The 13,845-nt window shown below is 42.3% G+C and overlaps 1 protein-coding gene across 1 annotated transcript in view; it reads right to left on the reverse strand.

Annotated features, from left to right (window-relative positions):
• Positions 1–11,421: 11,421 nt before the first annotated feature.
• Positions 11,422–13,845, reverse strand: part of ORC2 (origin recognition complex subunit 2) — a 92,397-nt gene continuing 89,973 nt past the window's right edge. The window contains exon 17 of the mRNA XM_040357201.1: positions 11,422–11,889. Coding sequence (XP_040213135.1) covers positions 11,803–11,889 — 87 coding nt within the window. The 3' untranslated portion in view covers positions 11,422–11,802. The remainder of the gene's footprint in view (positions 11,890–13,845) is intronic.

A 13,845-nucleotide genomic window follows, 5' to 3' on the forward strand; every position in this document is an offset into this window, starting at 1 on the left:
TTTCTGTCTGATGGTTGTACACACCATCAGACAGAAATCCGCGCGTAAACAATACGCGGGGACATGGCCGTGCCGTCGCCGCGACGATGACGCGGCGACGTGGGCGGCCCTGGAAGTTCAAAGCTTCCACGCATGCGTCGAATCACTTAGACGCATGCGAGGGATGGCGGCCAATCGGACATGTCCGGTGAGTCTGTACAGACGACCGAACATGTCCGACGGACATGGTTCCAGCGGACATGTTTCTTAGCATGCTAAGAAACATTTGTCCGCTGGAAACTGTCCGATCCACCGGACAATTGTCCGGTCGGCCCTACACACGACCGAACATGTCTGCTGAAACTGGTCCATCGGACCAGTTTCAGCAGACATGTTCGGTCATGTGTACGGGGGCCTAAGGATTCTTCAGAAAATTTGAGGCCCTAGGATGTGTAATCCATTCATTTCAATTTTTTATGAATTTAGCTATGGATCGTTTTTTGTGCGCTAACATTAGTTCATAGTGAGCCTGAGTGTTGAGTCTCTGGATAACATCTGATGTTAGGTGCTAAGGTAGATTTCCATAATTTCGTTATGGTGAGTCTTGCTGCTGTGAGGATATTGGCGACTATAGTTCTATAATGGGGAGGATAGATGTCTAGTTTTAAACCTAATAAGGCCAATTCTGCTGTAAGTATCTTTAGATTTCCAGTGAAAGACGCAATAAAGGAGGATACATTATTCCTGTATGGGAATCACATCTCCAGCATATGGGGGATGAGGTAGGGAATATTTTGGAGAGTCTGTATGGGGTCAAATACCAGTGGTTTAGTATTTTTTGGGCATTTTCCCAGTGTTCTACACATGAAGATGAGGTACTATTAATATGAATGGCTTTCTACCACTCTTCCCACGTAAAGGTTTGGGATAGATCCTTCTCCCACTTAATCATATTTATAGTTTTGGTTTGAAGCGGAAAAGATGAAAGGAGTTTATATATATGTGATATGCCCCTCTTCCCACTCATTTTTTAAGAAGTGAAAAACTCCCACAGTGGCCTAGGGAGTTCCACACTTCTCTCCGGGTGGAAATTTTTATTAAATGGTTTGGCTTTGAGCTTAGTTGTTATTTTATGTTTGTGATCAGATGATAGCTGATCAAAGAAGTTGATTCCCTGTTTGGACCACGACGAGGTAATAATGTGTACTTTACAATAATCGATTACTTTTAATGGTATTGGCATGAGGACTGGGGACTGGGTCATATGTCGGCTGTAACTTTGTTAAAGCAAACTTCCAGGCTGTCAGGGTAGCTTTAATTGTTAGGAAGTTGGGTGTATTTATTTTTGGTAGGACATAGCAGGCCATAGAAAGGGAGAATAGGTCCTTTGCTTTAGATGCTTCCCGTTCAATGTTTAACCATAATTTATCTCTCGAATATCTGAATCAGATGGCAAAGTAATATACGCGTAAATCAGGGAGGTTTGGCTTTAACCAGGGACATAGTTGATAATGCAATCCTAGGTTTTTTCCCCAACCAGATCAAGTTGTTTAATTTCTATTCCCTTTAGCGTGTTGCTGTATCCTCGGGCACGCTTATTGTCGCCGCTAGCCGCTTCAGGGAGGTAAGGAGAATTGGAGCTCTAGCAGTGAGCGTCCATACAGCTCCACTGCCGGCCACACCCCGATATCAATTGTTTTATCAGTGACTATTAATCTTATTAGATTTTTAATAATTCTACTGATATTAAAATTTTCCAGTTCAATTACATTTAATGTTGATTTTTTTAATATTTACCTTTTTTGATTGGCGGATTTTATCTCCATTTATTGATTGGCGACCTCCGCTTTATCCTCTTCCTTTTTGTTAATAAAGTCAGTTTTACTGATATTTTTGGACATTTGATTCTATTTTTAATTTAATTTTATGTGAGTTTTTTTAATCATTTTATGTAAGTTTGATCATATTGTGTTATATTATATTTATGTCCACCATTTATTAGATTATTACAATAGTCAATGGTTTTATACATCCTGTACTCTCATGTTGCCCACTCTGTCATTTTTATATCCCTTTGTTTGCTCAGTTATGTTACATGTAGATATTGAGATATCACACACTGACACTGCGCAGCCGTGACATTTTGAAACCACACAGAACGTTCACTGTCATGGAGAAATATACCTTTATTATGAGATGACTTATTTGTTGGCGATGAGAGACATATACTGATGATGTTTATGAGTTAATTGTATAAGCCTTAAATTTTAACGTGCAGCATTTGCAGATGTTTACATTTATCCCTGTGATTCGATGCGGCTGACGTCTTGTCCTATTTCCGCTCCATTGCGCACCAATAGGAGTGGAGGTGATGTGCCATCTAAGCCAATAGCGGTAGAGGAGGGGTGTTATGACCTTTGCTATCACGCTGAGTAGCCACGCCCCCTGTCGAAGTCAGAAGTGACAAAACGCGTCAGAACGTGGCTACAGCGGGGTAACCAGGAAGTTATCTAAGTGAGGAGTGAGTTCCATCGTTCTTAGACCTGTATCCAGGAAGGATTTCTACAGGATTCCGCGATGCATCACGATTACAGCGCAAGTGCGCATGGCTTTCATCAAAAAAAAATTAAAGTACTCCATTTAATTTTTTCTATCTGTTCTTAAAAAAAAAAAAACACTTCCTGCATGTAGCAAAGTCTAAACACAACAGACAACTTAAAGGAGCTCCAGGCTCTCCCCCCAAAATACTAAAGGAGATGATCAGAGACTGCAGACATGCTACAGGAGATGATCAGAGACTGCGGACATGCTACAGGAGATGATCAGAGACTGCGGACATGCTACAGGAGATGATCAGAGACTGCGGATATGCTAGAGGAGATGATCAGAGACTGCAGACATGCTACAGGAGATGATCAGAGACTGCGGACATGCTACAGGAGATGGTCAGAGACTGCGGACATGCTACAGGAGATGATCAGAGACTGCGGACATGCTACAGGAGATGGTCAGAGACTGCGGACATCGCATCATACTGGTAATAATAAGAGCAGACATTTTGTTTTTATTTCTGACAATCTAATGGTGTCCTGTGTCCCTTCCCAAGCTGTTTTCACATTCAGGAAGATATCACACCATTCCTCCGTCTATATTTCTCCTCCATACAGCCCAGTCCCTGCCTGCAGTGACAATGACTTATCACAAGTGACACATCAGATTCCACTACATGCCTTTACCCCCCCTGTGTCCCCGGATCACAGCACACCCCTCCTCTTCTGTTCTTACATGCTGCACTGCGCACACTACTTGGGCGATAGAGGATGATTGGAGGGAACTTACTTGTATCATTGCTGTCCCTCTGACCAGGGCGATCTGCCTGCTCACCATCCCCAATCTCCATTCCATCTCAAGTCAGCGGGAAATTCTCAGTGTTTGTTTGTATGTGACTGACTGCCTGACCCGCCTATCTCCTCTTACGTCTCTCCTGGCGTCAGCCCCGCCCACTGACTAACTATCAGAGCAGAAGAGAGGTGGGCGGGCCTGACGCCAGGAGAGACGTGAGACGTAAGAGGACAGAGGCGGGTCGGGCAGTCAGATGAGCACGGCATATACAAACACTACACTATGAAATTAGGTAACAGCCGCACGGAGAGCTCTCCCAAGAGGTGCGGGGCTAGACATCGATTATTGCGGTCGCATGCATCGGTGCCGCATCGGGGACACCCGAATCACGATGCACCGATGCAGCGATTAAATTCGGCAGCCCTACTGTGCAGGCATCACCAAGCGCGGCTTCCGGGTATTGTAGAACAGCAGTGATTATAAAACTTCCTTTTATGTTCATTACCAAGTGATATAAATTTACACAGTTCAGAAGCAGGGAGTTACTTTATTAACCACTAAACCCACGGACCATATTGCTGCCCAAAGACCAGAGCACTTTTTGCGATTCGGCACTGCGTTGCTTTAACTGACAATTGCGCGGTCGTGCGACATGGCTCCCAAACAAAATTGGCGTCCTTTTTTCCCCACAAATAGAGCTTTCTTTTGGTGGTATTTGATCACCTCTGCGGTTTTTAGTTTTTGCGCTATAAACAAAAATAGAACGACAATTTTGAAAAAAAATGAATATTTTTTACTTTTTGCTATAATAAATATCCCCCAAAAATATATAAAAAAATCACGCTTGCCGGGCACACGCACGGGAGTCGGGGGCGAGCGCCCCTAGTGGCCTGCGCGAGAGCCAACGTTATACTACGAGCTCTCGCGCAGGGGAGCCGACTTGCCGCCGTAAAACGACGGTGGACGGTCGGCAAGCAGTTAAAGCAGTATTGCACTATTTTTGTGTTTCATATGAACGATCTTTGGGAATTAACCCCTGCTGCTTTTTGAGGTGATATTTGAACCCCAGAGGGGGCGAGTGCCACTGTTGGTGAAGATTGGGAGTTGGTGTAGGGAGCACTACCCATTTGACCCTAGAAGCACTTAACACTTTTGGACTTTTTGCCACGTCATCATGTATTTATTTTTGTGAGGTTGGACACTTATCCAACAATAGCGCTGTTTTATCAGTTGATCATTTAGGATTATAGATATTGATATTTTTTATATTACTACTTATGTACAAATCAAAGTATTGACCTTTTATCAGCATAAAACGCCAGTTCCAGTAAATAGCTTTTCCATAATTTGAACCAGAAACCTAATTTTAGTGCCCTTATCAAGAGCACAAACTGCAGAGTAATATAGGTAGGCTACCTTAATTTGAATACATTTTGGTTATGATATTAAACTTGGCTCGGTTACTCTCTATGACTAAATGACACAAATTAAACCAGGTAACATGTCCAGCACCCAGTCCCATTCAGTTTTTTCATAGACCATTAGGTAGCAACCCTAGGGCTTGGTCAATAGAACCCCTATTGCAGTATGCTAAATATATTAAAACATGAATAACTACAGGGCACCAACTGCTTTACTCACTATACTTGTTTTTACATTTCGAATTGTGATTTTTTTTTTCCATTAATCACCTGTAACAAAAATATACATGTAAACACCCAAACTTGAAAAATATGCGTGCAGGCTGGGGTCTGTTGTGTAGAGTGGCGAAAGGCAATGCTTCTTACTACACAGGGCACTCCGACTTCTTTTTTTAAACTTTATTGAAACGTGACAAAATTACACTTTATTCAAGTCTATACAAGAGGTTCTGTGATGTGCGGTGCAGTGCCTATAAAATGATTAACAGAAATATACTCTTTAATGTAAAAGTGAAAAGCAATCTCTGCAAAGTGGTTTAAATGAAGTGCAAGGACACAGTATAGTATAACTGTGAACAGGATAAGAGCGCTACCATACTATACTAATACATCACCAAATAAATCATAAAAAACTCATATCAAATATAAAATAACAAAAGTCAGATACCCCTATCTAAAGCACAACTGCGTTTCCCAGCACATGGATTTTTAAAGCTGTTTTACCTTGTTTTTAGATGATTTTTTAAATAAAACTGTGGTATATTTTACTATGGAAGTCCTTTTTTCTTTTTCTCACTAACCAATTGGACAAACCTTTTTGTAAATTGCTCTTTTCCTGGGAACGTGGTTTGAATGGTTTGGAGCCATCTGGTGGGAGCGTTCTGGAAGTTGGAAGTTCGTTGTGACCACCTTTGGGATTGTGGAAATTCCTGCTTGAAACATTTACAAGCGTTTGTTAACTACCTGTAATGGGGGTCAGTGAAATCTGGGGAGTAGGCTGTGTGACAGGTGATGGTGGTAGAAGACCTACAATCTCAGCAAGGATTTGAAGATTTTGATACATTGCTTGAACACTTATTAACATCATTGCAGATGCACTTTGTGTTTGGACTTTATATGTAAATTATTCACCAACGTTGGTTCTCAGATGAGATTGCTTTTTCACATATTTGCACTTTATTTTTTTATGGAGCGTGGTTCAATCAATTTAATACTGACTTACTTTCCCAAATAAATAAGTAAATATATAAAGGCCATGTGAATCCAAGGAGGTTTTTCCAGTGCAACTTCAACTTAAAGGGGTGGTTCACCCTAAAAACTACTTTTTTTTATTACACTGGCCCCCCACATTACAATACGATTAAGGCTATTATTATTTTTTTGATGCTGTACATACCTTTGTACAGCATATTCACCCGTGGCTTCCGGCTTGCGAGTCCCGCGGGAGTGGGCGTTCCTAACATGTCTGTGATTGACGTTTTGACCAAAAACGAGCTCCCCCCGTCGCGTAAGCCGCGTCACGATTGGCGAAAGGAGCCGAACGGCGATGCGCAGTATAGCGCCGACTCGCCGTTCGGCTCCTTTCGCCAACCGTGACGCGGCTTACGCGACGGGGGGGGGGAGCTCGTTTTTGGTCAAAACGTCAATCACAGACATGTTAGGAACGCCCACTCCCGCGGGACTCGCAACCCCGAAGCCACGGGTGAATATGCTGTACAAAGGTATGTACAGCATCAAAAAAATAACAATAGCCTTAATCGTATTGTAATGTGGGGGGCCAGTGTAATAAAAAAAAAAGTAGTTTTTAGGGTGAACCTCCCCTTTAATCAGATGTGCAGTATAAAGTGCCAAGACAAACATCAGTGCAAAATTCGTGCTCCCCTCTGTGTGCCCTCTCACGTACCAGAGATCCTGGACTCTCATAACAGAAGTCGGATGCACTTTGAGAGGGTGGCTGGGCTCAGTAGTCCCACTGACGGTATCACTGCGGCTTACGTTGTCCTCACTGAGCCATCAGAAATCCCATTGAGAAGTGTGCAAACGTTATGAGGGCTGCTGGGCTCTTGTGGTCCCACAGGCTGTAACTCCAGCTACAAAAGGTGCTGTCCTCAACGAACTTCCATGGATAGGTAAAAATGGTAAAATAAGCTATATAGCGCAATTCTGTATATTTATGGACTTTATATATTGTTATTTTATATTTGATATGAGTTTTCTATGATTTATTTGGTGATGTATTAGCATAGTGCAGGGGTCCTCAAACTATGGACCACGGACTGCCCCTTTAATATCACAGCAATCCCTCCCCTCTGCTACCTTTTTATCACACAAGATGAAAAGCACGACAGGTCTGGACAAAAGGCAAGTTAAGCAGCGGGGTGGGTTTCAGCAAACAAACACCTGACTTTCACTAGCAAAGTCCCGCCCTTTGTCCGGACCTGCAATGCTTCTTGTGTGATTGAGGTAGCAGAGAGGCGGAGTGCTGGGATGTTATAGAAGGGGCAGCGGTGTAATATTCATGGGGGGAGTCTGTTATGGGGGGGCTATGTGAGGAGAGGCGTTTGTGTTGGGTGGGCTTTGTGATGGGGGCTTTTTGATGGGGGGAATCTGTGATGGAGAGGAGTCTGTGATGGGGGATCTGTTATGGGGGGGGGTCTGTTATTCTGGGCTTTGTGATGGAGAGGAGTTTGTGTTGGGGGGCTTTATGATGGGAAGGATCTGTTATGGGGCTTTGTGATGGAAAGAAGTTTGTGTTGGGGGGGCTTTGTGATGGGGGGCCTAATATGGGGGGGGGGATCTATGATGGAGAGGAATCTGTGATGGGGGGGGGTCTGTGAAATACTAATACATTTATGTTGATTAAAATTGTTCTTTATTTTAAATAAAGAATTGTTTTTTCCTGTTTTTTTCCCCCACTTCAAATAGGATGTGTGTATAGGTTCATATTTTTTTTTTAAACTATAGTCCACCCCCCCCCCCCCAAAGGTCTGAGGGACCATGAACTGGCCCCGTTTAAAAAGTTTGGGGACCCCTGGTATAGTGTATGGTAGCGCTCTTATCCTGTTCACATTTTTAAAGGCACATGCACTTTGAGAGCAGCAACCTTGAATGTTAGTAATCACTTATTAAATTTTATTCCCATCACCAATTGTTCTCTTTTAACTGCTTGCCGACCTGCCACCGTCATTCTACGGCGGCAGGTTGGCTCTCCTGCGCGAGCCCGTCAATCTATGTCCAGGGGCGCGCGCGTGCCGCCGACTCACGTGCCCGGCGGGCGCGATCGCCACCGGGCACACGCGGTCGCTCGTTACAGAGCGGGGACCGGGAGCTGTGAGTGTAAACACACAGCATCCGGTCCTGTCAGGGGGGGAAATGCTGATCTTCTGTTCATACAATGTATGAACAGAAGATCAGTGATTTCCCCTAGTGAGGCCACCCCCCCCCCACAGTAAGAACACGCCCAGGGAACATACTTAACCCCTTCCCCGCCCCCTAGTGTTAACCCCTTCACTGCCAGTGGCATTTTTATAGTAATCCAATGCATTTTTATAGCACTGATCGCTATAAAAATGACAATGGTCCCAAAAATGTGTCAAAAGTGTCCGCCATAATGACGCAGTACCGAAAAAAAATGCTGATCGCCGCCATTACTAGTAAAAAAAAAAATATTAATAAAAATGCCATAAAAATACCCCCTATTTTGTAAACGCTATAACTTTTGCGCAAACCAATCAATAAACGCTTATTGCGATTTTTTTAACGAAAAATATGTAGACGAATACGTATCGGCCTAAACTGAGGAAAAAACGTTTTTTTTATATATTTTTGGGGGATATTTATTACAGCAAAAAAATATTATTTTTTTTCAAAATTGTCGCTCTATTTTTGTTTATAGCGCAAAAGCGAAAAACTGCAGAGGTGATCAAATACCACTAAAAGAAAGCTCTATTTGTGGGGAAAAAAGGACGCCAATTTTGTTTGGGAGCCACGTCGCACGACCGCGCAATTGTCAGTTAAAGCGACGCAGTGCCGAATCGCAAAAAGTACTCTGGTCTTTGACCAGCAATATGGTCCGGGGGTTAATCACTTGTTTAGCTGTGTGTTGAGTTATTTTGAGGAGACAGCAAATTTACACTGTTATACAAGCTGTACAGTCACTAATTTACAGTGTATGCAAAGTGTAATTTCTTCAGTGTCGTCACATGAAAAGATATAATAAATATTTACAAAAATGTGAGGGGTGTTCTCACTTTTGTGAGATACTCTATCACTCTAAATATATTATATATACATACACACACACACACACACACACACACACACACAAAACTTTAAGAGGGAAGTTTCAGGAAAAAAAACTTCCCACAGCCCCCTGCGTATAACACGCAGGCACAGTTGACCCTCTATTTTCAGGGTAAAAAAGTGAGTGTTATACGCCAATAAATACAGTATATCTTTTCATGCGACAACACTGAAGATATGACACTTTGCTACAATGTAAAGTAGTGACTGTACAGCTTGTATAACAGTGTAAATTTGCTGTCCCATCAAAATAACTCAACACACAGCTATTAATGTCTAAACTGCTGGCAACAAAAGTGAGTACACCCCTAAGTGAAAATGTCCAAATTGGCCCAAATATCAATATCTTGTGTGGCCACCATTATTTTCCAGCACTGCCTTAACCCTCTTGGGCATGGAGTTCACAAGAGCTTCACAGATTGCCACTGGAGTCCTCTTCCACTCCTTCATGATGACATCACGGAGCTGGTGGATGTTAGAGACCTTGCGCTCCTCCACCTTCCGTTTGAGGATGCCCCACAGATGCTCAATAGGGTTTAGGTCTGGACACATGCTTAGCTAGTCCATCACCTTTAACCTCAGCTTCTTTAGCAAGGCAGTGGTTGTCTTGGAAGTGTGTTTGGGGTCGTTATGTTGGAATACTGCCCTGCGGCCCAGTCTCTGAAGGGAGGGAATCATGCTCTGCTTCAGTATGTCACAGTACATGTTGGCATTCATGGTTCCCTCAACGAACTGTAGCTCCCCAGGGCTGGCAGCACTCATGCAGCCCCAGACCATGACACTCCCACCACCATGCTTGACTGTAGGCAAGACACACTTGTCTTTGTACTCCTCACCTGGTTACCGCCACACGCTTGACACCATCAGAACCAAATAAGTTTATCTTGGTCTCATCAGACCACAGGACATGGTTCCAGCAATCCATGTCCTTAGTCTGCTTGTCTTCAAACTTTTTGCAGACTTTCTTGTGCATCATCTTCCTTCTGGGGTGACAGCCATGCAAATCAATTTGATGCAGCGTGCGGCGTATGGTCTGAGCACTGACAGGCTGACCCCCCACCCCTTTAATCTTTGCAGCAATGCTGGCAGCACTCATACATCTATTTCTCAAAAGACAACTTCTCGATTTGACGGTGAGCATGTGCACTCAACTTCTTTGGTCGACCATGGCGAGGCCTGTTCTGAGTGGAACCTGTCCTGGTAAACAGCTGTATGGTCTTTGCCACCATGCTGCAGCTCAGTTTCAGGGTCTTGGCAATCTTCTTATAGTCTAGGCTTTTTTCAGGTCCTCAGAGTTCTTTGCCATGTTGAACTTCCAGTGACCAGTATGAGAGCGCGATAACACCAGATTTAACACACCTGCTCTCCATTCACACCTGAGACCTTGTAACACTACCAACTCACATGACACCGGGGAGGGAAAATGGCTAATTGGGCCCAATTTGGACATTTTTATTTAGGGGTGTACTCACATTTGTTGCCAGTGGTTTAGATATTAATGGCTGTGTTGTCATTTTGAGGGAACAGCAAATTTACACTGTTATACAAGCTGTACACTCACTACATTATGGCAAAGTGTAATTTCTTCAGTATTGTCACATGAAAATATATAATAAAATATTTTCAAAAAATGTGAGGGGTGTACACACACACACACATAAATATATATATATTTATTATAATTTTGTTTCATTGTAAGTCCCAACACACTGATGGCTGCATGTGTTGTGCTGCACTGCCTTATGAACAACACCACGCTTCATTGCAATAAGACCTCTTTCACACTGAGGCAGTTCTCAGGTATTTTTGCGCTAGAAATAGTGCCTGAAAACTGCCTCCCATTCTCTGCAATGGGTGCTTTCAGACCCGGGCGGTGTGCTTGCGGCACGTTCAGAAAAGTCATCCAACCAGCAACTTGGGGCGGGTTGGGAAAGCGGTATGCAGTGCTCCCAAAATGCCCCTGCCCATTGCAATGAATGGGCAGGGGGCTATGAATAAAAAAGGAAAGGAGACATATCCCTAGAATATGAACCTGTATGACTGCAACGTCTCGGAATGTAAGAATCACCCCTGAAAACACTAAATTAGACAGCACTAAAGAAAGCCATCCTTACCAAAGGGTCACTCTAAGCCACTGAATTGGCATGGGCATTTATAGTAACCCAAAAACTATATTAGTGGTGAACAATTGTCATTATCTGAAATGTACTGCCTAGAGCTGTTTGCCAACAGGTGGACTCAACATCAGTTTCACTTTCCAGCAGTTGTACAATAATCCACATAAGTTACAATGAAGCTATTGTTTTGGGGGTTTGTTTCTTCTTTTTTTAACTCTGTTTTGTAGAAGACCATAAAATCCAATTACAAAATGGACAAATGAGGAAAAAGTAAATTTTTATTTTAAGATAAACATTAGGATCTCAAACTAAAGTTTAAATTATGCAAATATGTTTGCTTAAGTATCATGTGAAGTGCACATTGGCATGACTTGGTGCATTATAATACGCTTGGTATTTTGCCGTGTAGTTGCTGCACAGCAGCATTTTATGCAGACTCTTGTGTAACATTTTCCAAATAATCATCTCTCGACATGTTGACACAGAAGACAAACCCTTCAGTAGCCCAATTACAACTGATATACAGCATGCAACCTTCTTTTCTCTTGTGCAAATCAGGTAGATGCAAAACATCCCTAAATCAGTGATCTGGCTCGTAATCAGAGTCCATCGGTTCTTAATTTATGCTAAGTGAGCAATCTTCAGCCCTCCTTGTCTTCCATTTCTAAAAAGTCTGTCAAAGTTGGCAAGTCTAGTGGGATGATCAGATATTCAACTCCATCTGCACCCTGCAAAAAAAAAAAAAAGAAATGTTATACATTTAACAAAAGGTCTAATGAATGTCAAAAGCAGACTAAAAATATTTGGAGTCTGCTTTTCACTGATGCCGAGAAAGCATTTGACTGACAGAACTGTGTCCTCATGTGTAAAGACTGATAAATCGGCCCTCCATGAATCACTGGAAAACAAAATAAAGATCAATGATAAGCTCTCATTCTTTCTGCATTAACAATAGAACTAGACAAGGGTACCCATTGTCCTCACTTTTTGATTTGCATTTAAAACCGTTACTTAGTAGATTTAGGGAGAACCCCAATATTCATGGGATCAAAATTGGCTCAGGGGAACGGATATCATCTTGATTTTGTATTACAGGTTTATTGACCTCTTTGACCCAATTCACTGCTGAAATTTAGTTTGGGCAGCTTTCTAGTTTTAAAATAAACTGCACCAAATTAGAAATGTTGCCATTAACTGTACTCCCAGCCACAATCCACAACTTCAAGCTTTTTGTTTTTAGAGTTCGTGTTCACTGAAATATCTGGGTATTTCACTCACCGACCATTACTGTAACCTATATTGCCAGAATTTTTAACCCATACTACAAAATATTTGCAAGGATTTATATGCATGGAACAGATTCTCATTCACATTTTTTTTTAAAAAAGAACACATTACTGAGGTTTCTGTTCTACTTGCAGATGATACCAATGGCGTTGCCTAAAACCTTCTTTTTGTAAATCAGGAGTTTATTTACATAGTTTGTGTGAAAAATGGGTACTAAAGAGCCGATATGAACCAAAAAATATTAAAAACATAAATAAATGATTAAAGCTGCAATTTTAAAAGTATACTGATATCACCATATGTGCTATACTAACCACTTCCATACCATGCACTTACGCACCTTCCTGCCCAAGCCAATTTTCAGCACTGTCGCAATTTGAATGACAATTGCGCGGTCGTGCTACACTGTACCCAAATGACATTTTTATCATTTTGTTCCCACAAATAGAGCTTTCTTTTGGTGGTATTTGATCACCTCTGCGATTTAAATTTTTTACACAACAACTAAAAAAAGACCGCCATTTTTGAAAAAAAGTAAGTTTTTATTTTTTTCTGTTAATTTTTTTGTAAATAAGTAAGTTTTCTTCTTCAATTACGGGCACTGATGAGGCGGCACTGATGGGCACCGATAGGCGGCGCTGGTATGCTGCACTGATGGGCATTCATAGGCGGCACTGATGGGCACTCATGGGTGGCACTGATGGGCACTTGTGGGTGGCACAGATGGGCACTGGGCATAGATGGGCACTAAGAGGTGGCACTGATGGACACTGGGTGGCACTGATGGACACTGAGGGGTGGCACTGATGGCATTATTTCAGCCAGTGCCCATGTTGCCAGTCAGTGCCTAACGGTTAATTAGTTGATTGCCAAGAGGAAGGAAAAACACACACACACACACACACACACACACACACACACACATCTATCTTGATTGAGAAAAAAATACCTTGAGTACTATCCAGATAGGAGCTCACATCAGAGACTGATAATCATATATAGTGGATAAATATATCATGACTTCTCCGAATGCAGCGATTCTCAAAGAAAAATTAGGACATCATCATATGCGAAAATTTGCTATGGGACAATAGAACAAGAGCTTTGGATAGCTACACTCACATTTAGCTTGATAGTGTAACGCTTATAGAGCGGTCAAGTGCAGACAGCAGAATTCCTCTCCCTCCACATTCAGCACATTCAAGCACCGTGCGTAGTGTCACTGGCTCCTCCCAACCGGTTTCATCACCCGTCACGTAATTTTACACCTATTGATTTTTTATGCCATTGGAATGTGTATAAATGTATGTAATATTGGCACATTATTACTTTATTAATATATTTACATAGTTTGTATGGAAAAAATGCATTACACTTTTCCTGGCTGACCCTTTGGA

This window comes from Rana temporaria, chromosome 6 (assembly GCF_905171775.1).
Source record: "Rana temporaria chromosome 6, aRanTem1.1, whole genome shotgun sequence".
NCBI classification, from domain to species: Eukaryota; Metazoa; Chordata; class Amphibia; order Anura; family Ranidae; genus Rana; species Rana temporaria.